The 26,993-nt window shown below is 46.4% G+C and overlaps 1 protein-coding gene across 1 annotated transcript in view; it reads left to right on the top strand.

Moving 5' to 3' along the window:
* Nucleotides 1–26,051, top strand: part of NHS (NHS actin remodeling regulator) — a 262,826-nt gene extending 236,775 nt beyond the window's left edge. Inside the window, exons 2-9 of the mRNA XM_076356922.1 lie at nucleotides 1,212–1,364; nucleotides 3,783–3,916; nucleotides 12,640–12,702; nucleotides 14,896–15,088; nucleotides 18,350–18,481; nucleotides 19,746–22,703; nucleotides 23,208–23,334; nucleotides 24,084–26,051. Coding sequence (XP_076213037.1) covers nucleotides 1,212–1,364; nucleotides 3,783–3,916; nucleotides 12,640–12,702; nucleotides 14,896–15,088; nucleotides 18,350–18,481; nucleotides 19,746–22,703; nucleotides 23,208–23,334; nucleotides 24,084–24,708 — 4,385 coding nt within the window. The 3' untranslated portion in view covers nucleotides 24,709–26,051. The remainder of the gene's footprint in view (nucleotides 1–1,211; nucleotides 1,365–3,782; nucleotides 3,917–12,639; nucleotides 12,703–14,895; nucleotides 15,089–18,349; nucleotides 18,482–19,745; nucleotides 22,704–23,207; nucleotides 23,335–24,083) is intronic.
* The last annotated feature ends 942 nt before the right edge of the window (nucleotides 26,052–26,993 follow it).

Below are 26,993 nucleotides of genomic sequence, written 5' to 3'. Positions count from 1 at the left end.
GGCTCTGGCCATCAGCGTTGTGTGGGACTGTGTTGAGATTGAAGCCGCCGCTGCTCCACTTATGGCAGCTCCTCTGGGCTCTTGCTGGTCAAGAGAGATGAGGGCGAAGGAGAGGAGCACGTGGCCAGTGGGGGGACCAACCTGAGGCATGCTGGCTGTTTGGCTCCTCGCTGGGAAGGGAACCCCTCCACCACCCTTCCTCCCATGCGTGAGGGAGCCCGCCTGCATCGCGCTGCATTGTCCTGTAAGCCAAACAGCTGCAACGGGTCCTTGGCATTACAAGAGGAGACAACTGGAGAGGCTGTTTGTATCGAAGCCTGTAGAAGAAGGAGCAAGCTCGGTGCTATAGCTGAGGACATGCCACGTGCTCTGCTGCTTTATGTGGGCTGCTGAGCACAGGTGGGACAAGCCTGCTGTGTGCGGCCAGCCGGGGCAGAGCGCTGGCATCCCCCATGGCCCTCCTCTCCTGTTTTGGCCCTTGGAAAGCTAGCTACTGCATACGCTGAGGTTGGGCGCATCTCCCCTGAGTCCTGGCGCTCCTGAGAAATTCTCTCAAACCTTTAGTGGACTTGGTGCATGTAACTTTCAGAGGCAGACTTCTGAGATTTCTCTGTAGAGGAATGGAAGCGTTCCTGTCCCTCAGAAGTCTCTGTCTATTAAGGGAACCTCTTTTGATAGGTGACAGTTAAAGTCACTCAGCAGGGCGGGCAGTTAATCTCAGTCGTTACGGGCTGGAAGGCAGTGAGCTAGCAACCTGTGTCAGAAATTAGTCGTGTGTAACGTGATGTAGTGAAAGAGCATATTGGCAGGAGAATGGGTAAATGGAAGACCCATTCCTCCCTCTGCCCTTGCTCAAAATGTCGTGGTGGGAAGGTTGCGTAGCTTCTTTGCATTTTCATTTTGCTATCTATAAAATGATTATCCCTTTAGTCCATATATTTAACACCAATATAGTATCATTGCACCTACTTGTTTCCATAAAGCCATTTGCTATCTGGCAAAAGGGCATTGTCTAAATGCTAAGGGGTATAACGTGGTATGGAAACCACGAGAAGACAATGGTCACTGTTATTTGGTGGGAGGAGAGGTGCTTTAACATCCCCAGTGCTCATTCTTGGCACTGCTGTTCCAAGCAAGAGCCTTTGCTTTTCAGCTAGGTTGATGTAAGAGAGGCTAGGAGTCTTACCTTGCACTCTGGTTTTATCCTACAGCTGTCTCCAACCTGGATGCAGAGAGCAAACTGAGTGTCTACTACCGAGCACCTTGGCATCAGCAAAGAAACATCTTCCTCCCCTCCACCAGACCGCCTTGCGTGGAGGAGCTGCACCACCACGCCAAGCAGCACTTGCGAGCCTTGCGCAGAGGTAGGTGCTTGCACATGCTCCAGCTCCAGTTCCACACACGTGATGCCTCTCCACGGTCCCCTCCAGGCAGCAGCAGGGTGCTCAGGCACAGGCACAAGGCTGTGGGCACTGGTTTCCACTGGGACTTAGGTGTTCAGGCTAAGAAATAAAGCTGAAAAAATTCTAACAGTAGAAAAGGCTTGTGCCCTCTTCGGCTTGTTTATGATTACTAGAGTAGAACTTAAAAGGACTTTTTACTTTTCCTTTTTACATTCTTTGTTTATATGTTTTTCTATTAAAGTGGATACGTCTCAATTGTGTGAGCAAATCCATGCACTAGCCCCAAAAGGATGGAGGCACTGAGTGTTTCAACAAGGCCATCCTGACTCCCTCCGCTAAACAGATGTTAAACAATGCCTCAGCTCCAGGACAGATAGAACTTAACTTCCCAAGGCCTGAAACTAAACTGAAGCCCAGTGGTATTACAGAGCCTCCACAGAAACTGAGCTGTCTGCATGGGGTTTCCAAACACGATACTGGAGGAGACCTGCATCCTTCAAGGGTGGCAGCTGAAAGCCAGGTGATACCCCAGACAGTTTGGAAGGGATGGGTAGGTGTCCCCTCCCCAGGCCAGGGAATGCCGCCTGACATCGCCTAACAAACTGGAGACCTGTAGCCTCAAAACCGAATCATGCGACACAGGGAGGAAGCGGGAGCAATCAAGGTCACAACCAGGCTCCTGGATCCCTGCTATAAAGGGAATTTCCTAGGTGCAAACGTCTGGATGGTGTCCTACAACAGCACACTACGGGGAAGGCAAAAGGTGGGGAAAGGTCGGTTTTCACTGGGAGCATAACCAAGGGAAAATTTTTACCAGGAAGCACGTAGAAGTAGGATACAAGCCTGTCTTTCTTCTATGACATGAGGAAGAAGAAAATCCATGCAAGTCACCCTTAAAATGTTCAGCAGCAGCCTCCTGTGTTGGAATTGTTTTGCACCAACAGCTATCGTTGCCTTGCTCATTTATTATTGTTACCAGGTTATAATAATAATCGATTACTCAGATCTGCAGAGCGTCTGTTAGCTGGATACAACGTTCCAATTAATTACCACATTTGAACCCCTCTACAGATTTTAGCTCAAGAACACACTGAGGGTGCAGTATGTCTTCATAGCACTGCAAAGAGCGATACAGCCGAATTGCAATCACAGTAGTGTTGGAGTAGAGCAGAAGTTGGCCTTTCTGCTCGTAGCAGCTCTGCTTTGCAATTGTCCCAGGACCAGACTGATCTCTGCCTGCCATCTTGTGGGCAGGAGAAATCCTGACAGCAGCACGGGAAGGCAGCTGTCAGAAAATGCCTCATCATTTTAAAGTTACAAATCTCTGTTTTGACAACTTCCCATCCTCCGCGTTTAACGGCCGCTGTGCAGGTTCAGCAGGCAGCTTGGCATGTGCTGCTTTATTTTATTTTCCAAATATCTGCATATATTGGAGTGAAATTATAATCGGAAATTTACCCTAAACATGTTTATTGTGTCTCACCTATTTCTTGTATCAAAATTTCATTATCTCTTAATCTATTTAACCAGGAGTAATTAAAACTAAACATTAGATCAGAAAACAGCTATGCTAGCAGCAAACATTGTTGGCTGGACCGTAGCTATGTGCATCAGGTGAATCCATCATCCCCTTCCAGCAGCACTCCGTGGAAACAGTAATTATCTGACTGTCACCTAAAATTAGAGATGGGAAGTCCATGAGCATTCTCCCATTCACTTGGAAGCTTTCAGAGACTTAGGACTGCTACTGGAAGAGGACTGAATATTGTGACCCCATGGGGAAGGAACACTCCTCTGGGCATGGGGCGGAGAGATCTTGACTTTTCCAGGATGATCTCCTCCATGCCGGCACACAGAGCTGCCACTGCAACAACTTCATGATGTCAAGCTGAACCTCAGGACCTGGTGCTGCCATGCAGCCAGGGAAGGAAATCCTACCTGGGGCTGTGTTTCCTTCTTTCTCCTCAGAGGGGTATATTTTATACGGGTAGAGTGCAGGCGTTACTGCAGCTCAACATTTCAAGGCAACAGGAGCTGCAGGTTCCCATTGGGAATCAGGACTCAGATCCCAAGTGCCTAGAAGGTAGCTCCTTTGTCACTTGGGATGAAGGGTATAAATCCCATTTGGGGAGAATTCAGCTTCAGTGCACACGCTGGGGTGTGTTGTATGAGCATTGCTCTTTCAGGGGCTTGGATGTCCTGGAGGTGCTTCTCCCCTTCAGTTGCAACAGGGATCATAGGTACCGGTCAGTGGAGAAGAAGAGGACCTTCATCTCTGGAGTCCACGTCCTGTTCGTGTCTCTGTTGTGCTGTTAATAGAGATATTTATATGTTTTTAACACTCTGAAAGACTTATATCTTCTTTCTCCTCCAAAACAGAACATCGAAGCCGAGGTGATAACAGAGAGCAAAAAGTCCAAGGCCCCATCACTGTGGTGGCTCCCCCATTTCCTCCCTTCCCCGCAATCCGCAGTCAAAAGAGGCAAGCGATAAAGGACCGGCACTTGCTACCAGTAAGTCTCTCACTTCAGCTATCACACACAAACATGTTATTAGCATTGTGGGACCTAAGTGTGACAATGCTTCACAAGGGCCACCACCCTCCCCAAGCCTGTGCAGGTACAACACAGCTGACCTTAAAGACTGTTAAGTAACAGAACTCAGGTCACAGCTTCCAGCAGCTGGCCCCACGGTGGATGTTTCCACTGAGGAACCTCTTATTTTCACGCATGGCTAACACACATACACACTCATTCACACACTCCTCCACAGTCCTTCCCATGCTCCACTCCTGCTTTAGGTAGCACTTCCAGGAGCCTCCTGTAATTTCAGTAAGTGCTGTAATTTCAGCCCTTGCATTAGCATTGCCAGGAGCCGAGAACTCAAGGGCTTTGAGTGCTGGCTTGAGGCTCGCGTGGGTGCAGATAGGCTCAGCAGCACTTCTCCAGCCACGAGGAGCTACAGTTTCCATGTATGTATGGGCAATGGTCCTGTTCTGCAGTGTCCACCTACAGTTTTTTCAGATGCTTCATTTCTCACACCTGTCCTTGCAGCCAGCCAAGCAGGAACTCCAGCTGAAGATCTGGTCCTGTATGTCTGTGCTGACTTGCCCCTGCTGCACTAATTTGAAATAAAATCAGTGTTGGCAATATGGTATTTATCATCATTAAAGGAAATGCACCCAGATCCAGAAATTTAACTCTGATTGTGTCCCTAATTCCCACTGGTTTCAGCAGGACTTTGGTACCTCTGTGGCTCAGGGTGTTTGACCCATGAGGGTGCCACAGTAGCTAAATTCTGCCCTGTGCTAAGAGCCATTGCATTCCTCAAACCATTTTAAACTCCACAGGTCAGACCTGGATTTGACTTTTAATTGATGCGTATGTCTAATGCCAGCCCTCAGTGTAGGGATAGATCTGTCCTGCATCTGCAGGTACAGGGACATTGGCATCTGCAGGTACAGGGACATTGGCATCTACAGAAATGCTACACCCGTGAGTACATTATAAGTGTGTAGCTACTGAATCGTCACCTACTTAGCTCAAAAATCCAAGTACATTCATCCTAATCCACTATATTAACCATATGGAAATACTGTAATGGTAGAGGAGTCACAGTGTAAAGCACCTGTCCAGGGACCAAAACGTCAGCTAGCCAGTCCATAGGAGGAGTTTTGTTTCTCATTTGAAAGCATGAAATGCATGATAAGGTTTTGATTAGTTTGACTATTCTGGCTTTTTGGCTGCTTATCTGGATAATTTCGAGGAAAGCGTCACCATCGCTGCAGGCTTTGAACTGGTTAAATTTGCAGGCCTTAGGATACAACTGAAAGAAGATATCTTGATGTTAAGGGACAGCATAGAAAAGAGTAGGAAGACGTAAAGGAGAAACAGGCTTACCTGTTTCTTCTTTAAAAGTCATCATCAAAGCTAGAGCTGTTGTAGGGTCATTGAAAGGTAAAGGAGAGGTCACCCCACGTTATGGATCAGAACTAGTTACAGATAATAGTTTGGACAGTATGTTGAACATAAAGCTCTCTCAGTATCAGATAGGGAACGAGGCATGTCTTTTGAAATTGCATACGCAGTGGCGAAAGGCCTGAATCTTTGCTGTGTTTGGAAAACAACCAGTGCTTTTTAGACATTACTTCCATCTGTGGAACACAAAATAATAATAAATAGTGAGCAACCCTCTGAGTCCTGTATTAGTTGGCAAAATTAAGTCATGCTGAATGCAGATGTCTTGCCTTTATCAGCAAGTCCCACCTTTTTCTTTTCAAGAGGGAAAATATTAAGCTTTGTGCCCACCCATATTGGGCCTTTTTTTGGAAGCTGACCAGGTTCAGTGTTCCCCTGAGGAGGGGCAAACAAGAGCTGCTTGGAGGTTGTCGTCCTATCGATTTCAAGGCATCTGGCAATGTTCTGCTTTGGTAATTGCAAATACTCCAAGGCCAGAGTACTCCAAAGTGCCTTGACTCATTTCTTAGAGAACTCCTTGTTCATGGGGCAACTGTAAAAAGAGAGAACAAGGCACGATGAAGCTGCACATGAATGCTCTGTCTGGCAGAAAGTTAATCAGAGATTTTTACAAGACACTGCAACAATGAATAACTAATTGATATTGTGCCAGCCTTCATGATTTCATGATATCATTACAAGAGAAAGTTGAGAATGCTGTTATTGGGTAGCTTGCCCTTTTTGGCATGAGCTTTTTGACATCTGCAAAGGCGTATCTGCTTCAGGGGCTGTTGGTAATGTTTGATATCTGGTTCCAGTCGATTGTATCATCTATTCGTCAATGAACTAAAGATGTTAAATCCCACAAGAATTTTTATTCGTGGCATAGTAGTCTGTTCTGTATTCCACTTTTCCGATGCATTGGGAAGGTGCTGGTGAAAGCAATACTAAACAACAATAAACACCCCTTTCTGTGTTTCTTATAAATTCTGAAAGTGATCAACAAGAACCTAGGAAATTCTTAAAAGCTACAGGATCTGACTTTTCCAAACTGACCATCTAAGTTAAACGCATGCATTAAGGCGCTGAAATAAGCGGCTTGATTTTGAGAAATGTTCACATTACCGCTGTGAGGATTGGGAGAACTATCACTACTGAAAGCTACTGAAAAACAGGTCACCTACATCTGAGACCAGCCAAGGCTTCCACATTTGTACATTTTGGCTGCTGTTTTATTGTTACCAATTAGGCAACTGAGAGCTTTTCCAAAGATCTTGCATATTGTATAGTAAATCTAGAGAAAATCAACCACAACAGATGAAGATTCACTTTTAAGCATGACTGTTTTTACAGGGAGGAAGATGCCAAAGTCCCACAAATTCCAAGAAAGACCAATTGAGTTCAAGTCCAAAACAACTAAAGCCAGTGTAAATGGGTCTGGAGGGACATTTTGGACTGTTCCATCACAAGATCATTTTGTTGTGGAGAAGAAGTAGAGAACTAGAAATGACATAGGATCTTTTGTACCCCAGGCAAGACAAGTTTGGAGTTAGCTTTATAGTCTACTCTTGTTACAGGAACTGCCCTGATTTGTCTGATGAAAGGTCCACTTAGCCCAGAGGCCAGAAGGGGATCCTTCAGGAAAGAGTGTAAGAACAGGGCATGGTTTATGCCGTTTATTGTCCCATGATTTATCCTTCCAGTTTCATACAGAAATTGGTTACAGAGCTCCTGAGCCAGAGATCAAATACAGAATAATAGCCACCAAGGAACCTGTCTGCATTGATTTTTTAGCAAATTTACACCTTGGCCTCAACAGCATCCTGTGACAACGACTTTAACAATCTGTATGAAAATGTATCTTTTGTTTGTTTCAAACCTGATGCCTCACAATTTCATCACATCCCTTCTAGTTCCTAGACTGTGAGAAACAGTGAGCACTGCTTTCCCGTTCCCTTTCTCCATGCCCCTCCTGGTTTTGCAGACATGATTTTACTTTCCTATCCATCCCAGTCATTCATCTTTAAAGCTGAAAAACTCTAGCATACTTAGTCTCTCTCTACACAGAAGAACTATACAACCACACACATTTGTAAGTATCATTCGTTCAGGCATTTTTGCCAACGAAACAAAAAACAACAAACCCCAAAAATAATCTGAGGAGAGTACGAGGAAGGTATGGACTTGGGAAAATGAGGGAAATATTCCTCACACATGTTCCCATGACAACCCTGCCTGTAGCACTGCTGAGGCCAGTCACTGAGTCTGAAGATGCTGTGTCATTCCAACTGCATTTCAGACTGCTTTTTCATTTTCTCTGCATTTTTTCTTTCTCTGGTTTCCCCAAGTCCATCCAGCCAGGCTCCAAAATCTCAGTGTTCAAGTTCAGAATGTCATGGGACCACACTTTCTCAAACCCCTCGTGGCACAGCTGTTACAACAAAACAAGGGAGATGGAGCAAGAAACCCATAATATTTGGAAATCCACACTCACAATTGCGCATAGTTCAGTGTCAGTTCGTTCATAATTATAATTATAATGTGAAGAGAAAATAATGCATCAGGTAATTTTATTCCGTCTCCCTGCCATTTCAAAAATATTCGGTCTGCCTTAGCATGCTTTGTACAGCAACGGGAAACACAACTGAATGTACTAACTTTCACACAGTTTTGTGCTGAAGCCATACAAAGCCTCAGTAAAAAATAACTGAGTTAAGGTCTGGGCACGAGTTGGGCTATGCACTTTCTGTGTGCAAATCCTGCCTGTAGCTGTTAGAAATAAAACCTACCTGGCGTTATTCATCAGAATGAATTTGTATAGCACTATTTGTACAATAAGTGTAATACCTACTACCCTGTATCATGGGATGATTATTTTGTACCTTCGTCTGCTGGAATGCCATGTGTGGTATGACTTCTGTCAGAAAACACGTCTTATTTTTGTCTTTACCTTGTCAAAACATTGGAGCAGTACATTAATCATTAAAGGATTGTCAGTACTTTAACAGATCACAATTGCGATGCTCAAAAAGAAAAGAAAACACCCACAAGCAGGTAAAACAAAAACTTGAGGCGAATGAAACATACGGAAATATAAATGTTGGGAGCAGGCAGGTGAGCAGGGCTGTATTTTGCAGCAGAAATAGCACGGTCAGAAGTATTCCCATTGTTTTCTCTTCAGCATCAGCTGACTGCGTAAGAAAGCTGCTGTATAGGTACGAATGTTAATTTCTAATTAAGTAGTCAACTGTGCTCTGAAAACACTGGAAAGCTGCTAACCTTTTATTAGTATTTCTTCTCCTTTTACCAGACCTTTAATTTTTCCAACATGTAAATCAATACCATTTTCTTGAACTCCTGTGAGTTAATGAAGCAGCAGGCTCTTGGCTTTACAGGCAGAGAAAGGGAGACAAGGATGTTTCACCCAGGGCCACAGAAGGAGTCAGTACTCGACTCATGTGAATGTGGGATTAAACACTAGTTCACACTTACGCTACATGTTACCTTTCCGGTATGTGAATGTTTGCTTTCAAACGTGAAGTCAGGATGTACTGTTAATAAGTACATATTATTTCTGTGCTCACGCAGGGTGAAAGCATCCCGCATATGTTCTGTTCGCTGTTAGAAATGGAGCATATATGAAGCTTGCGATCGCTGAAGCTATACATGCTAATGCTCTGCTCGGGTGAATATCACCCACTTTATTCATAAGGTCATTCTGGGAAGGAAGTTTCTGCCACTTGGTGCTATAGAAGCCTGAAGTCAGAAATAATACTGATCGCTTATGCTTTTTAGTAGCTGCAACTTTTAGGCAGCAGGAGTCAAAAATAATCCTCTGGAGAACACCGCTGTGCTGCTAGCTGCCTCCTGCCCCCGCCAAGGCTGTGTCGGCAATGCCAGCACCGGCCCTGTGCTGCTGGGGGTTGTGACTCAGCCACCGAGATGTCCTGCAAGGTAACACCTTGCCTACATGGTCAAACACAGCTGAGGGGGAAGGAATCAAGTCAGCCATGCCTAAATTTGACAAACAAGTTGAGGATAAATGCTCTTGATGAGGCTTTAGCGTTCTCAAGACATCTTTAACTACCTGAAGAAAAATTAGTTCTTTATTCTTGGGTTTATGGTTTTCCCCTCGCCGTTGCACTGTGTTCAATACGCCCTGTGCGCTACCTTTGAAATCCCAGTATCCCCTGTAATGCCATCACTATAGGTAGGGCAGGCTAGGCACGTGATTTAACGCAAATGATGCTTCTTGCACTAGTCTTCCCTTATATCTTGAAGATCCCGATCAACAGTGGCACCTCAAAGCTTTGGGGCATGGAAAACAGAAGAGGGGCTGAAGTGGCATTTTCGTCCTGTTATTGGCCCACTCATTTCCTCCTCCAGATCCCAGCTCTGGGACAATAAATGGGGCAGGCCCATAAATTGCCAGGCTGGCAAGTTTGTCGACTGCTAAATTGCTTCTTTGTCACTGCACTGATGGGGTTTAAGAATTTCATTCGCTAAAAGGGTGAATTGTGTGTCCTGACTTAGGTAACTGCAAGTAACGCTAGGCTCTTCCTAAAATCAGTGGGGAGATTATTCAGGGGTGCTTCATCTCGCCCCGAGTTAGGTGCTGAAGGAAGGTGAGCTGAATTGCTCTGCGGCAATGCCGCTTTCTCTTTCTCTTATAGGGGAAGCCTTATTGACTAGTTCAGACTTGGACATCTGACTTTGTTGTTGTAGTGCACAGAAACCAAAGACTTTCACATCGAAGAGACACAGAGCACTGAGAAATCAGATCACGTGCATATGCAACCAAGATTTTTACTGCAAAGCAGTTTCACGAGCACAATGGCACCTCTGCAAGTGAAGTTGATGGGATAGCTCAGAAAATAAAGATGCTCACATTTGTCAGTGACTGCAGAATAAACCCCTATTCAAGCCATTACGCACCAATTTGGTTTTGAAGCAATCTTAGCCCATTAAAGAAAAATGCGTATTTAAAGTATTCTGGCTTTGTATTTAACAGATTGATTATCACCGTTGCTCCTTGCCAAGCACACCCACACAAAAGAAATTCACTTTGAAAACTGCCTAAGTGCAGATTTGCCCATCAGACCAGAACAGCCTTGGGTATATAATAATAATTTCTTGCTTAATTACGTATTTACTCAGGACATTTAGAGATATTCTGGTTCTCTGAGTGAATGAGAACATTTGAAGAGCAGCAGCGCTCTCTCTCCCCCAGCGTAGAGGTGTTGAAGTGCTGAGGCTGCTGCTATATCCTAGTGTCCCTCAGCTGCCCGGCGGTAGGCACCACACGGCAACAGGCAGTAGGTGACCTCGGGACCCCTTGGCGAGGTAGCGGTGGCACCAGCTTTCTCAGGAGCACCGCTGTGACAGCAGGAACTGAAATTCTGCCAGTCACCTCCATTTTTGTCCTACTTCTTCATGGTAGGAACCTACCTAGGAAGTTTGTCCTGCTGTGCTTAATTAGAGACCTGAGAGTTCGGCACATCAACGATGGCTGTAGGTACGCGTAACCAGACGGGTGTTTTCTCGGAGGAGTCGGGCAGAGCGGCACGCAGGGGAGGTAGGAAAGCCCTGCACCAACAGGACAGACAGATGCATAGCCAGACCTTGCTTGAGGCCAAAGTCAAGGTCCTGCTGTTTCTCCTGGGGAGGTTTGCCTCCGAGCGGCTCGTGCACATAGCTGTGCTTGGAGCTGGGGGCAGGAGGTCCCTCCTGTCCCCTTCTCCTTATGCACTAAGACCATCATAGGCCTTTGCGGGACATTGCAAAGAGTTTCATACCCTGAACTCTTGTCACCTCAGCAGCGTTTGTCTCCCCCTGTCTCAACCCTCCCCAGAGATCCTCCAACACCTTCCACGGGGAAGCTGAATTTCAGTTGAAACCCTGATCCCGTTAAATGCAGTCAACCTGCTCAGAGCAGGTGGAAACTCAGCCGGAGGACCAAGGGTGAAATCACCCTTGTGTATCTGAAGAGTAGACTTAACTGGTTGAGGTATTCAGTATCTCCACACCCTTCATTGTATGAACAGAGGTGTTTGTCCTGCAATAAGGACTTTTCCCAGCTTGGGGAAACTGGTTTTGCACTGGCCTGGGTAGAAACTAACCTGCTGGAAATGTTAACTGGGAACAGTCCTCTTCCGATTTCCCCCCTCTGCTCTCCTGTAAGTCTGATGGGCAGCTCATTTGGAGGCTTCCCTTGGTTTTAGTTCTGCACATGGGACCAGGGCAAAGCAGGAGGTGTGTATCTAGGAAGAGAGTAGGACAACATGGAGAATGAGGCCTTCTGAGACTCACCACAGCTTTTTTTTTTAGAGGAGACCATATAATGCAGTCTTTCAAACTGAGGTTTGTGGTTCATCTATCACAGCGGCATTGATAATAATTGGGAGGAAAAACGTTCATAGGATTATTTGGCAGGTCTGCAAACTAATGCAGGGGGAGATAATAACATGCACCAAGAAACACTTGCTAGAGCTTTCCAGTGTGATCAACAGACCTGTTTTCTTTATCTCCTTTTTTGTTTTATTTCCTATTTCAAAAGAAGTCATCCTTCACTTCTTGGTTTTGAAAACAGGACATTGCAACAAACAAACCAGAGTTTCCGCCAGAAGAGGATTTCAGAGGTGCAGGGACGTTGTGGGCATCGCTGTTTGTCCTTTCAAGCATTATAAAAAATGACAGAAAGCCAATTGGCCGTTGTCACCCTGACACAATGATTGCAACCTTAGACATGTAATGATAACATCAGAAAACCTTAGTGATCAATGTATTTGATAAATCGCCCTCAGAACCAGCATTATTTATATCCATTGCTTAAATACGTCATGCAAAAAGAATCCCTTAGATTATGAAATAGATCATTTATAATGTAATTGGATAAGTACCTTGCGCTGCTTCAGCTCCAGGCAGTACACAGTTTGAGTTACCAAATCAATACAAGGCATTCTTGGGACAATTTGAGCATGTCCGTACAAGGAGGTTGAACCGATTTCACCCCAGTTTTGTCTAATCTGAGTAAGCAAAATCAGCACAGACTTCACAGGGGTCCAAACAACTCTGTGGGCACAGTTGCTTGAGCTGCATTTCGTAGAGAAGTAGTCTGTTCTGGGGAACAAACCCATCAGTAGGAAATAGGGTGGAAATCTCAGCTTGTTTTGCCTTTGATGCTAGTTTATCCAGACAAAAATGATGTACTTTTACCAGAAACGTTTTGTGTATGGTTTTAATTTTAATTTTTTTTTTTTTTTTACATTTCACATTTATAGTTTAACAGCACCCGTTCGCCTTCCCCAATTGAGTGTTGCCACATGACCCCCTGGAGTAGAAAGGTACTGGAAAAACAAGCAATCCTCAACTAACAGCCCTGTCTCAACTCTTCTCCCTTCCAGCTCCTAACCCTTCCTCTTGCTTGCTTTTCACTTGCTAACTTTACTGCGCTAAAAGAAGCCTCTTCTCTTGTCAGTAAGACACAATAATGACTTTTTTTCCCCCCTCTTTCATTCTTCACCTTGGATGGGTTTCAGGAGCTCGTGGCGACGAGGCCACCTCCTCCTATCACCTCCTTTAAAAGGCCTGAACCAGCACAGACACGATAGCGTTAGCGATTGCATTTCATTCTCTTGCAATGTTTTTGCCAAGCTGCCCCTTTTCTTCTTTTTTTCCTAAACGGTAAGAAACTGGTCGGGCAATGCCAGCACGACAGCGGGTATTTATTCTCTCGCCATTTGGTGATGCCACTGTTTGGAGAGGAGGAGCTCTGGCAGCCAGGGCCACCTCGCCTGCTTTGTCCGGCGCTTCATTGTCATCCAGGGGAGGAATCGGCAACAAATGCAGCCTCCGTGTCTGTGTGTGTCCGTGTGTGTGTGTGTCCGTGTGTCCGTGCGTGTGTGCAGGGGTTTGGGTTTTTTTGCATGCATGCATCAAACTTTTTCGGGGGGAGTTACCTAGGAAACAAAGTCTTTTGTGCTTGAAGTTTATATGAGCTATTCACGTCTGCTGGGGATCGGCACAAAAGCTGCAGGCAGAAAGAAGGCTGCGATGTTTGACTGAGATCCTACGTGGGAAAAGGGGGTTTTCTGCGGGCGGGAGGCGGAGGAAGCGTGCATTGTCTCGGGTCTGGGGGTGCTACGGGAGGTGACGCTGGTGAGGTAAGTAAGTGCCCTCCAACAGTTTAAATAGTAGCTGCCGAGTTAAGATCTTAAATGCTTTTGGGGCCGGGGCGTAAACGTTGTTTGGCAAGCTTGAGGCGGTTAATTCCCCCGGGATTTGTGAGGAGCTTGGGCGGAGGAATGGCAGAAATACAATGGCAGCCCAGGCGTGATCCTGCAGTGTTCAACACCCGCCCGCTCAACGCCCTGCCAAGGAGCCGGAGAGCAGTATTTTATCTTCACCATGTTTGCTGCAGAAACTAAAACTGGCAAATGAAGTGTAAACAGCAGGCATGAGGGGGAAGGCTGGTAGTTAAGCAGCTGGGAATTCAGGACCGAAGAGAAAGCCGGCCTGAAAGGGACTGCGCTTCATTTTTAAAAACTGAGAGGCAGACGGACGTCCTGGGCTGGTCGAAGAGTTGTCACAGCTTATAGAAGAATGTATTAATGGAAAAAGGGAGGGAAATTAGGCAGAAAAAGGTAAGTGTTTCTCCTCTCTGTCCCTTCCAAACAAAACGGAAACTTTTTTTTGCAAACAAAGAGACCCCCAAACCCGAGTTGGTAGCCAGCACCACATGAAAATGCACTTAATTTATTTCTCTTTTACTAGATGAAATTATGGCGGCTTTGCAAGACAGGGTGTTGTTGGGGGATTTGTTATTTCTTCTAAAAGAAAACAAACCATCCGTGTTTCTTCTACACAGTTTACTTTTCGCTCCATTTCTTTATCTTCAGTATCTAGCACTTCTCGTAGCATGCTGTAAAAATGTGCATGGTTTCTAAATAACCCTTTGAATTTCTTCTGGTGGTGGCTACTCTTCTGGCACCTGCCGCTTCCCACCGCATAGCTGCTGGATGGCTGTAACTTCGGTCTGCTCATGTTCTGAGGTCGTAAAAATGAAATGCAAATGATTTCCTGAAGTACGGAGGGGTCTTCTTTAAAACTTTGGGCCTTCTGATGCTTGTCCTCAAATGAATGGTTATATGGGCCAGTCCTCGCTAGTCATCAGCGGACTCGGGTGTTCAAAAGGTTGCGGATGCAAATGAGGGCCCACGTGTCTACCGCTGATGGTAACTGAGGGCATGCTTGCAACGGCTGCCCACGAATGCAGGACATGCCCCTTCTGACGGAGGAGATGTCCTGTAAGTGTCACTGTAAATACGCTAAATTGTTTCCAGTATGTTGAGGTATTTTTCTCCTATTAGCAGGCTGTTATTTTTCCATTGGAGAATAGCTTGTGCTGTGTGACTTAGCTAGAACGGCTCCTCCTTGCATCCCTCTAATTGATTTCTGGTCTGTGTGTCTGCTTTGTTTCAAAATTAGCCTTGTGTGCCTGAGTGGGAGACACTGATTTTGAATGTATTCATTTGCAGTCCCATCCACCAGAGGACGAAGATACAGATGTCATGTTAGGGCAGAGGCCGAAAAATCCAATACATAATATCCCTTCTACACTGGATAAACAAACCAATTGGAGTAAAGCACTACCTCTCCCAACTCCAGAGGAGAAAATGAAACAAGATGCCCAAGTGATTTCTTCTTGCATTATCCCCATCAATGTCACTGGTACAAATCTCTTCTATTTCTTTTTGTATTTATTGCATGGTTCAAGGGAGGTCAAGTACTTGTTTTGTTTAATTTATTTGAAGTCACGGGATTGTGCAGTCTGGGGGCAAAGACCCTAGCTTGAGGATTTAGTTGCTGGAAGACAGTGGGCTAAATTCATCCCTCATGCGTGGCCGCTGGAGTGACTGAAGCTGCATCTAGGATTAATTTGGCCCATATTTTCGGAGTCATGTTATACAGTGTAACGTAACGCTGGACCCCTGTATAAACAATGTACTTTTGTTGTGTATATAACCTACAGTCTGTATTTACAAAGACCTCAAATAACTTTTTGAATGTAGCTGACTGAAATAATGCAGAAAGCCACCGAAATTAATCATATGATTATCATGTGTAGCAGGAGAAGAGAAACTAGAGAATGTAGGCTGCTATTTGCAGTGCTTTAAACATGCGAGGCATGACTGTGTAGCATGCAAACCATCGCTCTGAGATCTCTTTACATGCAGCTATGCTGAAGGTATAGTAATGGTATTTTCTTTTACTTATATAACATTTGGATACATTTGACTAGATTTATTTGAAGGAGAATTTGTTTCTAGAAGCAGCAGGTATATCATTTATTGAATGTGATAGTTGACTTATTTCCAGAATCAAAAATCAGGCTGTTTTTCTCTTTCTCTTTTTCTCTTTCTCTCCTTCCAGAGGGCTATGGTAAACGTAAAGTTGATCTGAGTTTTCCTCAATAATATTTCGCACCAAGTTTTGATTAATGTAAGAGCATAAAGTGGGCTGACTTCCACGGTCATAGACTTGAATATAAACAATCAGGAAAAAAGCAGGGAGCTTTCAGTTAGCCCTCATTCCCCAGAGAAAATATTTGTATTTAATTCTATTTTCCCAGTAACTGGGGGGTTGGGGGGGAAGGTCACAGCCCCTCACATCCCATCGCTCTTTCCCCTGTCTATCAGCGGTGCCCAACCTTCCTGCCAGACAGGCTGCGGGGTTCACCGTGGTGCCGGGGAGGGCTGTATGCCCACAGTCCAGCTTCAGCCCCCAACCCAGGGGCTCTGGGCTTTTGGGCTTGCAGCACGTCTGTCCTACAGCATCACAGTGACAAGCCCCCGTCTGCTCCACCATCTGCTAAATGAATCCTGCTGGTGATGGCAACGCGGTCCCGGTTCCCCTCCACCAGGCAGCGGAGGTGCCGCCGCTCGGTGCCGCCAGCTCTGCCCACCCAGGGAGGTGGCGGCCAGGAGCGGGTGTCCCCGCCACCAGGACGGTGCTTCTGGCCAGCTGGGGCCCCACGGGAGGAAAGGCGGCTGGCCGGCAGAGCTGCCTGCATAGACCCTGCCGGGCTGGAGGTTGGGAGCTGGCTGGCCGAGGTCACAGGTTGGGCACTGCCGACAGAAATCCCCGTGGAAAGAGGCAAATAGTGTGGCACGTTTCCACGAGGTAAAGCTGGTGTTAAAATGATGCTCTTTCTAGATTCAGTATAGGACCCTAACTGGTGTAGGCTTTCTAACATGGCTAATGTCACCTAATGCAGTTCAGAGGAGAGTTAGGTCTGGGACCAATGTTAACTTTTCCAGTAATAGCCATTTTTGCCTAGACTCCACCTGCCATACATTGGAACCAAATTTCCACTGATCAGTTTTACAGATCAAGAATGGTATGTAATCTTCTGGATGTTTATGTGTATCATTCTCATTAGCACTAATGGGAATAATTTGTATGCGTCACGGGGAGGATATACCCTCTTCCACTTTCCTCTCGGAGATGACCCCCGTGCATCTGGCGCACAGAGCATGTTCGGCTAACTCACAGTTGCTGGAAAACCAGCAATGATGCTGATTCATTTTTCGTTTCAAAGAGTTTGCTTTCAGTTCTCTGTTTTTGTTTTTTAAGCTTCTCCCAACCCTGAGAAATGTTCACTTTTTTGAAAATGACTGTTGTTGGAGTTTACGGCACTTTCGTTCCATATTAAAGAAAGTTCTTCCTCTGCTTATTCCAGGGGCATTGGTGGTTACAGGACATCTGTCTGAAGCCTCTATTTCACTGTAGTAGATTTCAAGAAGAACTTTTACAAGAAAGTTACTTTTTAATGTTTTACATTGTTATGTAGTGTAATATGTACGTGTATGTCTGTGTATAATTATGTTTTCTATAATTATACGCTATTAAAATAGAGCTTATCAGGATTTTTTTTTTCCTTTTGTTTGGTTTAGTTTGTTCATTTTTCTTAAGATTACAAACCACTGTACCAGCGACCCTTATGTTAGTGTTTTTATGGACCTGGCACATTTTTTCTGACCTGTCCCATGTCAACTTTAGAGAGCGTGAGTCTACAGTGGCGCAAAAAGCCAGCGCAGATGGGCACTGGTCTTCTGGTGGGCCTCCTTTTAACTTTATTTCGACAACACAGTGTAAAAAACAAAGTGAAAGACACTTCCCTGTGCTAATGCCATGGAAACATAAAGAAAACGAGGAGTTCTCGCCTATTCTGTATGACTGTGGTCATAAGTAAATGTGCCCGTGAACTTGGGCTCCTAAATCCAGACTGAGCATCTTGATTGACTGCGTGACCCGATTCCCAGAGTGGACTCCCACGCATCCCACCGTGTGCTGAGCACTTGCAAAAATCAGGCCACTTACTAAAGTATGCAAATAAATAGCAGCTGCCCGTTTATGTTACCCTTGGCCATGTGTCATCGTCACGAAGAATGCTCTCTAAACTTGCACGGGGACTTGGCCCCATTTTAGCTGTCTCCTTCCTTTTTGAAATGTTAGCCCCCTTGGCATATTGGTCTCCTAAGAAGCGCCCAACTACTGCAATATGGCGTTATAACCTTAAATTGCTTTCTTACGCTTAGCTGCTTAAAATAAGTCAGGCTATAGCTGAACAGATTACTCTATGCAGACAAGTTACTGTCATTGTCCCTATGACAGATGGATAAATAGCTATAAGAAAGATGCCCTATTACCAAGAGCTCTCAACTCTATTTTCCTTCCTGATTTTCTTTTCTTTTTTTTTTTTTTTTTTTACCCCTTCTGTTATTTTTGGCAGACCAGGCTGCTGAGGGGGAGCTGGAATTAGATGTAAAACTGTGATATACTGTGATATAATTTACATAAGAGCTACATAAGGGCTCCCTTATGTTTATTCACAGGCTTAATCCAAGCTCACATACCTCCACTGTGTTCCAGCCATGAAAATTTGTTTACTATTTCTAAAGGCTAATGAGACCTATTTATGGGTTGCAGGAGTTGGTTTTGACAGAGAGGCTAGTATACGCTGCTCTCTTGTTCATTCACAATCTGTACTACAGCGGAGACGAAAGTTGAGGAGGAGGAAAACCATCTCTGGCATCCCCAGAAGAGTGCAACAAGAAATAGGTGTAGTATAAATACAAATCTTCCATAGATAGCTTTCTAACCAACTTAAATTGCAGGGATATGAGCTGGTAGTCAGCCTTTCAAAGAAATGAAACCTCAAAAGTGTAAATGCTTGTGGACTTTGGGAATGACGTGGTTTGTTTTTTTGATTTACTACAGTAAGCAAAGCTATATTACTCCATATGGCCTTGACGGACCGGGGGCCTTACTGAGTAATATAGATGTACGTGTTCAGCTCTTATCGTGTAAATGTTAATCAGTTCTTTTTTTTTCCATTTTATTTCTGTTATGAACCCATAGTTATGTGCATAAAAAGTAACTAGATTAAGTGAAAGTTTTTTCTTGCGTGAGGGGAGCTTAAGGTAAAGAACTGACAGATGTTGCTCAGCAAAGTGATGATGAGCTGTCACAACAGCCGGATAACTCACTCAGATAAGCAGTTGGATATCCGCCTTAGAGACAGCTGCTGGTACTCTACGGGAAACTTTGCTAAACGTTCCTTTTATTTATCACGCTTGCCCTTGATTCCTTCCTTTCATTCTTTATTACCAAGGATATTTGCCCGAAATCGAGCAGCTTACCTCACTTTTTGTCCCAGGTAAATTAGGAGCAACTCCATTGAGGGCAAATCCAGTGTAAAATTGGTATTAACCCAAAACGAAACTAACAGGATCATTGCTTCTTAATGTTCATCTGCACCTGAAGATGGCTCTGGTATCTCGGTCTGTTGCCATGAAACTTGATGGGAAGCAGAAGGAATGTGTTTATCATAGGGAATAAGCAACCAGAGCACCTATGAAAGAAAGATCCTGTTGCCTTGCAAATATTCTTGGTAGTAAAGAAGCAGATAATGGAAATTCTGAACAGACAGGTAGTAAAAATAGAATTATTTTTAGAAGCTCACGGAGTGTTTTGTCCAGCAGCCACTCCTGAAAACTGTCTTTAACTAGTTGAAATAGAGTGACAAAACTGAAAACTTAATATTTATTTAATATTTACGACAGCAAGATCATCTCCGTGTGAGATCACATTGCAGAAATAGGAGAACTGAGATCACATTGCAGGACTAGGAGAATTTCCCCACCTCACCGGGATGAGGTCAGCCTTATATAATCTTTATAGCAAAGTTAAATTTGGTCCAATGCTCAGCAAGATTAAAAAGAAAGAATACAGCAGATAATGCTTCTTGGGTTGCTCCGCGGGTCGTCTCGCGCCAGGAAATGTGGAGCTGTCTCCCACTCACCCGGCTTTCCGTGTGTCCTAGATTCAGACGAGTCACCGGTGGCGAGAGAGCGCAATGTGATTGTGCACGCAAACCCGGACTTCTCCAGCTCCGGCAGCAGGAGGTCGGGGACCCGGGACTCGGAGTGCCAGACGGAAGAAATCCTGATAGCCGCTCCCTCCCGGCGGCGGATCCGCACCCAGAGGGGGCAGAGCGTCGTCGCCTCCCTCTCCCACTCCGCTGGCAACATCTTGGTGCTGGCCGACAATGGGGATGCTGTCTTCGCTGCTGCTGTAAGCAACCGCATCCGCTCGCGGAGCCTTCCTCGCGAGGGCACCCGGGCTAGCGAGGGCCATCAGGATGCCACCACCAAGAGTGCAGGGTACGAAGCGGAGCGCTTCCTAGCTGGCCAGGAGAGGATCCCAAAAAAGGGGAAGGAGATCTTGAGCAAGCAGGGTTCACAAGAGCGCCAGCCCATTGGTTTAACTTGTCCTCAGCACCTGCACAGCCCCGAACACAGCATCGGCGAGAGGGGGAGATCGCGGCTGTCAAGGATGGCCGATTCAGGCAGCTGCGAGATTTCGTCCAACTCAGACACCTTCGGGAGCCCCATTCACTCTATCTCCACGGCAGGAGTCCTGCTCAGCAGCCACATGGACCAGAAAGATGACCACCAGTCCTCCAGTGGCAACTGGAGTGGGAGCAGCTCCACGTGTCCCTCCCAGACGTCCGAAACCATTCCTCCTGCCGCCTCTCCTCCACTGACGGGCTCTTCGCACTGTGACTCTGAGCTGTCGCTCAACACCGCTCCCAACGCCAACGAGGACTCCAGCATCTTCATCACGGAGCAGTTTGGTGACCACGCGGACAAGGTCAGGGGCCACAGGGCGAGCTCCTTCACCTCCACTGTGGCAGATTTACTGGATGACCCCAACAACAGCAACACGAGCGACAGCGAGTGGAACTACCTGCACCATCACCACGACGCCTCCTGTCACCAGGACTTCAGCCCCGAGCGCCCAAAAGCCGACAGCCTGGGATGCCCCAGCTTCACCAGCATGGCCACCTACGACAGCTTCCTCGAAAAGACCCCCTCTGACAAGGCAGACACTAGCTCACACTTTTCTGTGGATACCGAAGGATACTATACCTCCATGCACTTTGACTGCGGTCTCAAGGGTAATAAAAGCTATATTTGCAACTATGCAGCCGCGGGCTCCGAGAGCGGCCAGACTGGGAGCGTGAACTCCAGCCTGGCTGACTGCGCCTGGCAGGAGTGCGTGAGCCACAGGAGGCAGGGACGGCAGAGCATCTCGCTGAAGAAACCAAAGGCAAAGCCAGCCCCACCAAAACGCAGCTCGTCGTTGAGGAAATCGGAGGGCAGCACCGACCTTCCTGACAAGAAAGAACCAAAGATCGGTGGCGGGCAGCACGTCTCTCACACTGCCAGGGAGATGAAGCTGCCCCTTGAGTTTTCAAACACACCTTCCCGAGTGGAAGGCCCCAATCTGCCAGCCAAGCAGGAGCTCCCCTGGGCGAACCAGGGCGATGGCGGGTTAAAGGACACTCCGTTTGACACCACTGATATCCCCTCCTTTAAAGATGAAGGTGCTGAACAACCTCACTATGCAGACCTCTGGCTTCTGAACGACTTGAAATCCAGTGATCCTTACAGGTCCTTGTCCAATTCGAGCACCGCTACGGGTACTACAGTCATAGAGTGCATCAAGTCACCGGAGAGCTCCGAATCCCAGACATCCCAGTCTGGGTCACGAGCCACCACCCCATCCCTCCCTTCGGTCGATAACGAGTTTAAGCTGGCCTCCCCCGAGAAGCTGGCGGGCTTAGCCTCACCCTCCAGCGGGTACTCCAGCCAGTCGGAGACGCCCACCTCTTCTTTTCCGACCGCTTTCTTTTCGGGACCCTTGTCTCCAGGTGGGAGCAAGAGGAAGCCGAAAGTACCGGAGAGGAAGTCGTCGCTGCAGCAGCCACTCTCGAAAGACGGCACCGCCTCGGTGAGCAAAGACCTCGAACTTCCGATTATACCTCCTACTCACCTCGACCTAAGTGCTCTTCACAATGTCTTGAGCAAGCCCTTCGCTCACAGGCACCAGCTGCATGCCTTCAGCCACAACAAGCAGAGCGCGGTCGGGGAAGCCCTGCATCCCAGCCCTCCCTCTGCCCTCGCCATCACTCCCTCCATTCTCAAGTCTGTCCACCTCCGGGCAGTCAACAAGCCTGAAGGAGGGAAACAGAAAGGCAGTGCCCCAGACCTGCTCTGCATACAGGAGACCGCCTTGATGGCGACTGACATTTCTCCGGGCAAAATGAGGCCGCTCTTAGCTAAGAAACCAGTATCGCGCCAGTACTCCACGGAGGAGGCCATAATGTCATACATTGATGCTTCCCCAGCAGAAGGGGACCCTGGAAAGCCACCTTTAGAGAAAAGCTCCTCTTTCAGTGGACAGAATAGCTGTGACCGAGAAGCTGTAACTTCCACAAGCGTGGGTCTGGTTGAAATCAAAGCCGGGAAGGACCAAACACACCTGACCCCTGAGCGCTTGCCGGAAAACGCTCTGAATCAGACATGTGCCATCTCCGCGGATGGGTTTCAGAAGGGCTCAGCTGTCCTCACAGGTGATGACGAAGCAAAGAAACCCGGCCAGGGAGCAGAAACAGAGCGTGACCTTCCGCAAGTGCAGGCTCAGCGAGAGCTCTCCGCAGGCGGCGAGGGGAGGCTGGAAGCTGGGCCTGTGGGCAAAAGCCCAGGTCAGGCTGAGGGAGCAGCCATCAGCGATCAGCTTAAGCACCAACCCGATGTAAGCCACCATGTGCCTGGGAATATCGGCTATGAAGCGGAGATGGCAGCAGTGAATTCACTCGGCGAAGCGAGTTGCAAGCAGGAAAACGATATCGCATCAGGTATCCCAACCAAAAGTGCCTCTGATGACGGTAGGGCAGACGAGACGGTGGGCAGCGCAGACGAGCCTTCGCTGAAAGGTCAGTTGTGAACTCTTTCTGTGTTATACCCAGTCATGCGGCTTTGGACGCGACTGGCGGTGGAGTCAAAAAGCAGGCTGGAGGTGCAAATTGGCATGCCTCTGTAGGTTTAAGTACAGAGTCCCCCGATCTGTTAGCTGGCCAGCCAGCTCAAAGATATTTTACGCTATTTCAGTGTATTCAGAGTGTATTTCTCTGATACTTATTTCGTCCCTTGTGCTGCATTTCAGCTGAAAAGAGAAAAGGGAGGAGCGCTAACCCCGGGTACAGAGGAGCCTTATTATGACAGCTGTACAGTAAACAGGAGATCCCGGTTTCAGGCCCTAGCGGTGCCCCCTTTATGGGCTCCAACATGCAATGTACATGATGTTTAGATTAGAGCATAAAGTCGGTATGGCGGTATCGGCCGCTCGGTTGTGAACCGAGCTGGTGCCTCGCATTGGCGGTGCTGTTGCAAAGCGCGGCGAGGTCTGACTCATAGCACGGCTTCTTTCCTTGTTTAAGAGTCTTCTCCAAGCGATGAGTCCATCGTGTCTCCGCTGAGTGAGGAGCTGCAGGCTGATACTGAGGATGTCTTTGTGTCTCCAAACAAACCCCGCACTACTGAGGATCTGTTTGCAGTCATTCACAGGTGACCTAACCTTGCGGCGACGGGGAATGGTAACATGCAGCCCTGCACAGTCGCCCACTAACGATAGCTGCAGGATGGTTATTTGATGGTTAAGTCTTGTGCTGAAACTACCTTCTTTAGTTTATTGAGTTTAATTTTCTAAAAGGCAGCTTTTAACAGATGCTTTATTACGGGCTGGTGTGCACTCTGAGAATCTTCATGGCACGTGTAGCATGCTTTACAGATAACAACATCAGGCTGTTCTCTCTAACAAACATACGTGTCTCCAAAGAAAACTACCTGCAGTGGTTCCTGCCTTCTGCCCACCAGCTCTGTTCTGGTGAGTGAGTCGTTATAGCGAGAATGATGAGAAGGCATCTCTTCAATTTTAGAGTATTTTGTATTCAGCTGAAATTTGCAATCACAACTGAAATTACAGATTTCTGATATTGAATAGGTTATGCTGAGTATTATTATAACCTAAGACTGTATGCATTGTCATCTTCATGAAGAGCTGGTTGTGCATGCATTGTTTTGGGAGAGCTGAGTGAGGTTGAGAGGGACTCTGTGGCTCAGTGCCTCATTCATTGCACAAGAGCTATCACGGCTTAAAGTGTCGTCAGTCACTGCTAGCCTCCAATATTTGATAGAGGGATTACGAGAACTCTAGCTAATATGAAAGCACGGTCAATCTGTGAAACTCCAGACCAGCATTAAGTGTTATTCTACAAAGATAACGTATGAAGGAGTGTTCCTTTGTGTTTTTACAGATCAAAAAGGAAAGTTCTCGGGAGAAAGGATTCTGGAGACCTTTCTGTAAGAAACAGATTGAGAGCTTCATCTGGGACTAGCAGCCAGCCCCCCACCAGCAGCACACTGCCCGCCAGCAACGTGCCACCGGCTGGCAGCGTGGGCACTCCCATAAGCAGTCAGAGATCCCCCGGGCTCATATACAGGAATGCCAAAAAGTCCAACACATCCAATGAGGAGTTTAAACTACTGCTCCTTAAAAAGGGCAGCCGATCCGATTCCAGCTATAGGATGTCTGCCACGGAAATTCTAAAAAGTCCTATTTTGCCCAAGTGTCCCGGAGAGCTGACGGCGGATGCCCCTCAAAGCCTAGAGGACTCTCCCCCCGGAGTGAGCCCCGATGCGTTGTCCCCGCTCTCCCCCTGCTCCCCCAGGGTCAACGCGGAAGGATTCTCCTCCAAGAGCTTTCCCATGTCAGCATCTTCGAGAGTGGGGCGCTCCCGGGCGCCTCCGGCAGCCAGCAGCAGCCGGTACAGCGTGCGCTGCCGGCTGTACAACACGCCGATGCAGGCCATCTCCGAAGGAGAGACGGAGAACTCGGACGGCAGCCCCCACGACGATCGGTCTTCTCAGAGCTCAACGTAGGCTGCGTGGGCGCCAGGGCCGGGCTGCCGACACCACTCGGGCTCTGTAAGGATGTGAATATGAGAGGCCAACGCTGTAGCAGTCAAAAAAAAAAAAAAAAAAAGAAAAAAATTGCAGGGCAATATCGATGCTTAAATGTGTTTGTGTTTGTAAGATGCTGGGGAAACAGAGGACTACAGCTGTAGCTATTTATTGCGTTACATTTTCTAAAAGGAGGAAGGTACGCTATGTCTGTTCTGTTTTCTTTTGGCTTCATTTGGTTTACCCCACTCTTATTTCCGTTGCCACTGTAGATTTCAAGGCTATACACGTTCCATAGAGTTAAAAGTGACTTTGGGTTTTTCTTTTTTCCAGAAGCTGCCCATCTAGAAACAAATCCCTCACTGTAGTGCTTCCCTAGGGAGAAAAAAAAAAAAAGAAAATACTCTTGAGGGTTGGTATTTTTCTACACTAAAATGAGCTGAAACAAAATTTAGAAGAAATTAACAAAACATATGTAAATACCATATTTTTGATAAAAATTTGTAAATAGAATTATCAAAAAGTGGACGTGGCAAACGATTTACTGCATAACAACTTTGTTTATAGAAGACAAAAGAAGTCAAATGTAATAACTGTATTCTGTGAATACCATTTTCATATCAAACATAAAAAATTCACATGGCCACTGATAACCACTTTCAGTGCGACAAGCCTGAAGGACGACATTGAGCAGTGGAAAGGAGGAATTCTCCGCCTTAGCTAAGGAAATGGAAAGGCTGACTGCGATGGGATTAAAGTAACCATTTGTCTTTCTAAGGCAGCTCTGAAGAAGCTAACTGGAGAGCGCAGCTGGGAGGGTTACCATGAGGATCGGTGGGGAAGGCGAGCGTGCTTCCGACAGAACACAGTCGTGTCTGACGCAAAGCCCCAAAGGGTCCCATCCCCTGGGCCTTTATTCTAGCAGGGATCGCTTCAGAGAGGAGAGATGCGAGAAGAAATAGTACTTAACTTTCATATTCCTATTAGGCTATTGGGATACATAACACGGTCATAACCTGGTAACTATAATCTTTAAACACAATTAGTTTCTGGTTCATAAAGGAAACAAATAAATTATAAGCATGCAAGAAGCGCTTTCGATTTATCAGTAAATATCCGCGATGAGTTTTCAGTGAAGCTTTCTCTTTGTGCTGATGAGATTCATGCTACCTAAATATTTACAAAAATGACACTGTGAAAACGTAGCTGGGAAATAGGTATGTGTATGCATTATTTATATTCATTGCTGAGCTGGGAAGGGGAAAGCTCTGGTTCATCGTGCCAGCCACGTACAGTTGGGATCTTGTCTGGGTTTACCAGAAATGCAGAACAGGGTGGGGGACTGGGGTGGGGTGGGAAAGGAGACAAATCAAAGCAGCTGCTTTGATACAAATGAAGGCAGGGAAATAAAAGCTGAATTACTTGAAGTTACTTGAATTTTCTCATCTTAAAACTGCAAGAACGTGTACTTTTAAATCTTAACCCGTGAGTCGCTTTATACTTTTAATTTTTAAACAGAGTAAAACCAACAGGCCTGATTCTCCTTTGGGCCACCACGGTTTCCGTCGATGTAGCCCTGTCCGTGCTACTCGGAAAAGAAGGCCCTCTTTGTCCAAAATTGATGCAGTTGGTGTTGGTTGCCGTAGGATATGATTTGGAGTAGAGGAAAGGTTAGTGCAGAGAAAATAGCGTGAGGAGGAATGTGGTGTGCAGTAGGACAGGTCGAGTAGGATGGCAGAAAGTGCGTACTTTGGTACTAAAGAAATCAACTAAAAGCTGGCTTTAAGCGTAAGTAAAGGATAGGGAAGCGGGATGTGTGAAATGGGTTTTTGCTAGTTTTATTGCTTTTAATCATGTAATGCATAAAGCTGAGATTTTTTAAAAGCGGGCAGAGCATGTTTTAAAGAGGAAGGTTCTACCTAAAACTGTTACAATTTTAAAGAGTCTGAGCAAGTCAGAATGGTTTAACAAATCCCAAATGTTATTCCCCATAAGGTTCACGTCTGATGTCGTCTAGCGCTTACCACAAGAAATGTATTATTCAGGGCTTCCTACCGTCCTCCTGTGTAGCCTGGTTGCGTTCGGTGTGTGAGGTAGAGTCGCTGTGCATGTGGTACGTGCGTTGGGAAGAGGGGTGGTCCATCAGCTGAAGGGCTGCGAATTCGGGAAGTCTAAATAATCTAAAAGTCTAAAATAGCTTTCAAAAAGGTAACGGGAGCAAGGTTTTGGAAACAGAAGGCTAATCACATTAGTAGCTTAGTTAA

Source organism: Aptenodytes patagonicus, chromosome 1 (assembly GCF_965638725.1).
Source record: "Aptenodytes patagonicus chromosome 1, bAptPat1.pri.cur, whole genome shotgun sequence".
NCBI classification, from domain to species: domain Eukaryota; kingdom Metazoa; phylum Chordata; class Aves; order Sphenisciformes; family Spheniscidae; genus Aptenodytes; species Aptenodytes patagonicus.
The sequence above is the reverse complement of the archived record's forward strand: the minus strand, read 5'-3'. Positions and strand labels throughout refer to the sequence as shown.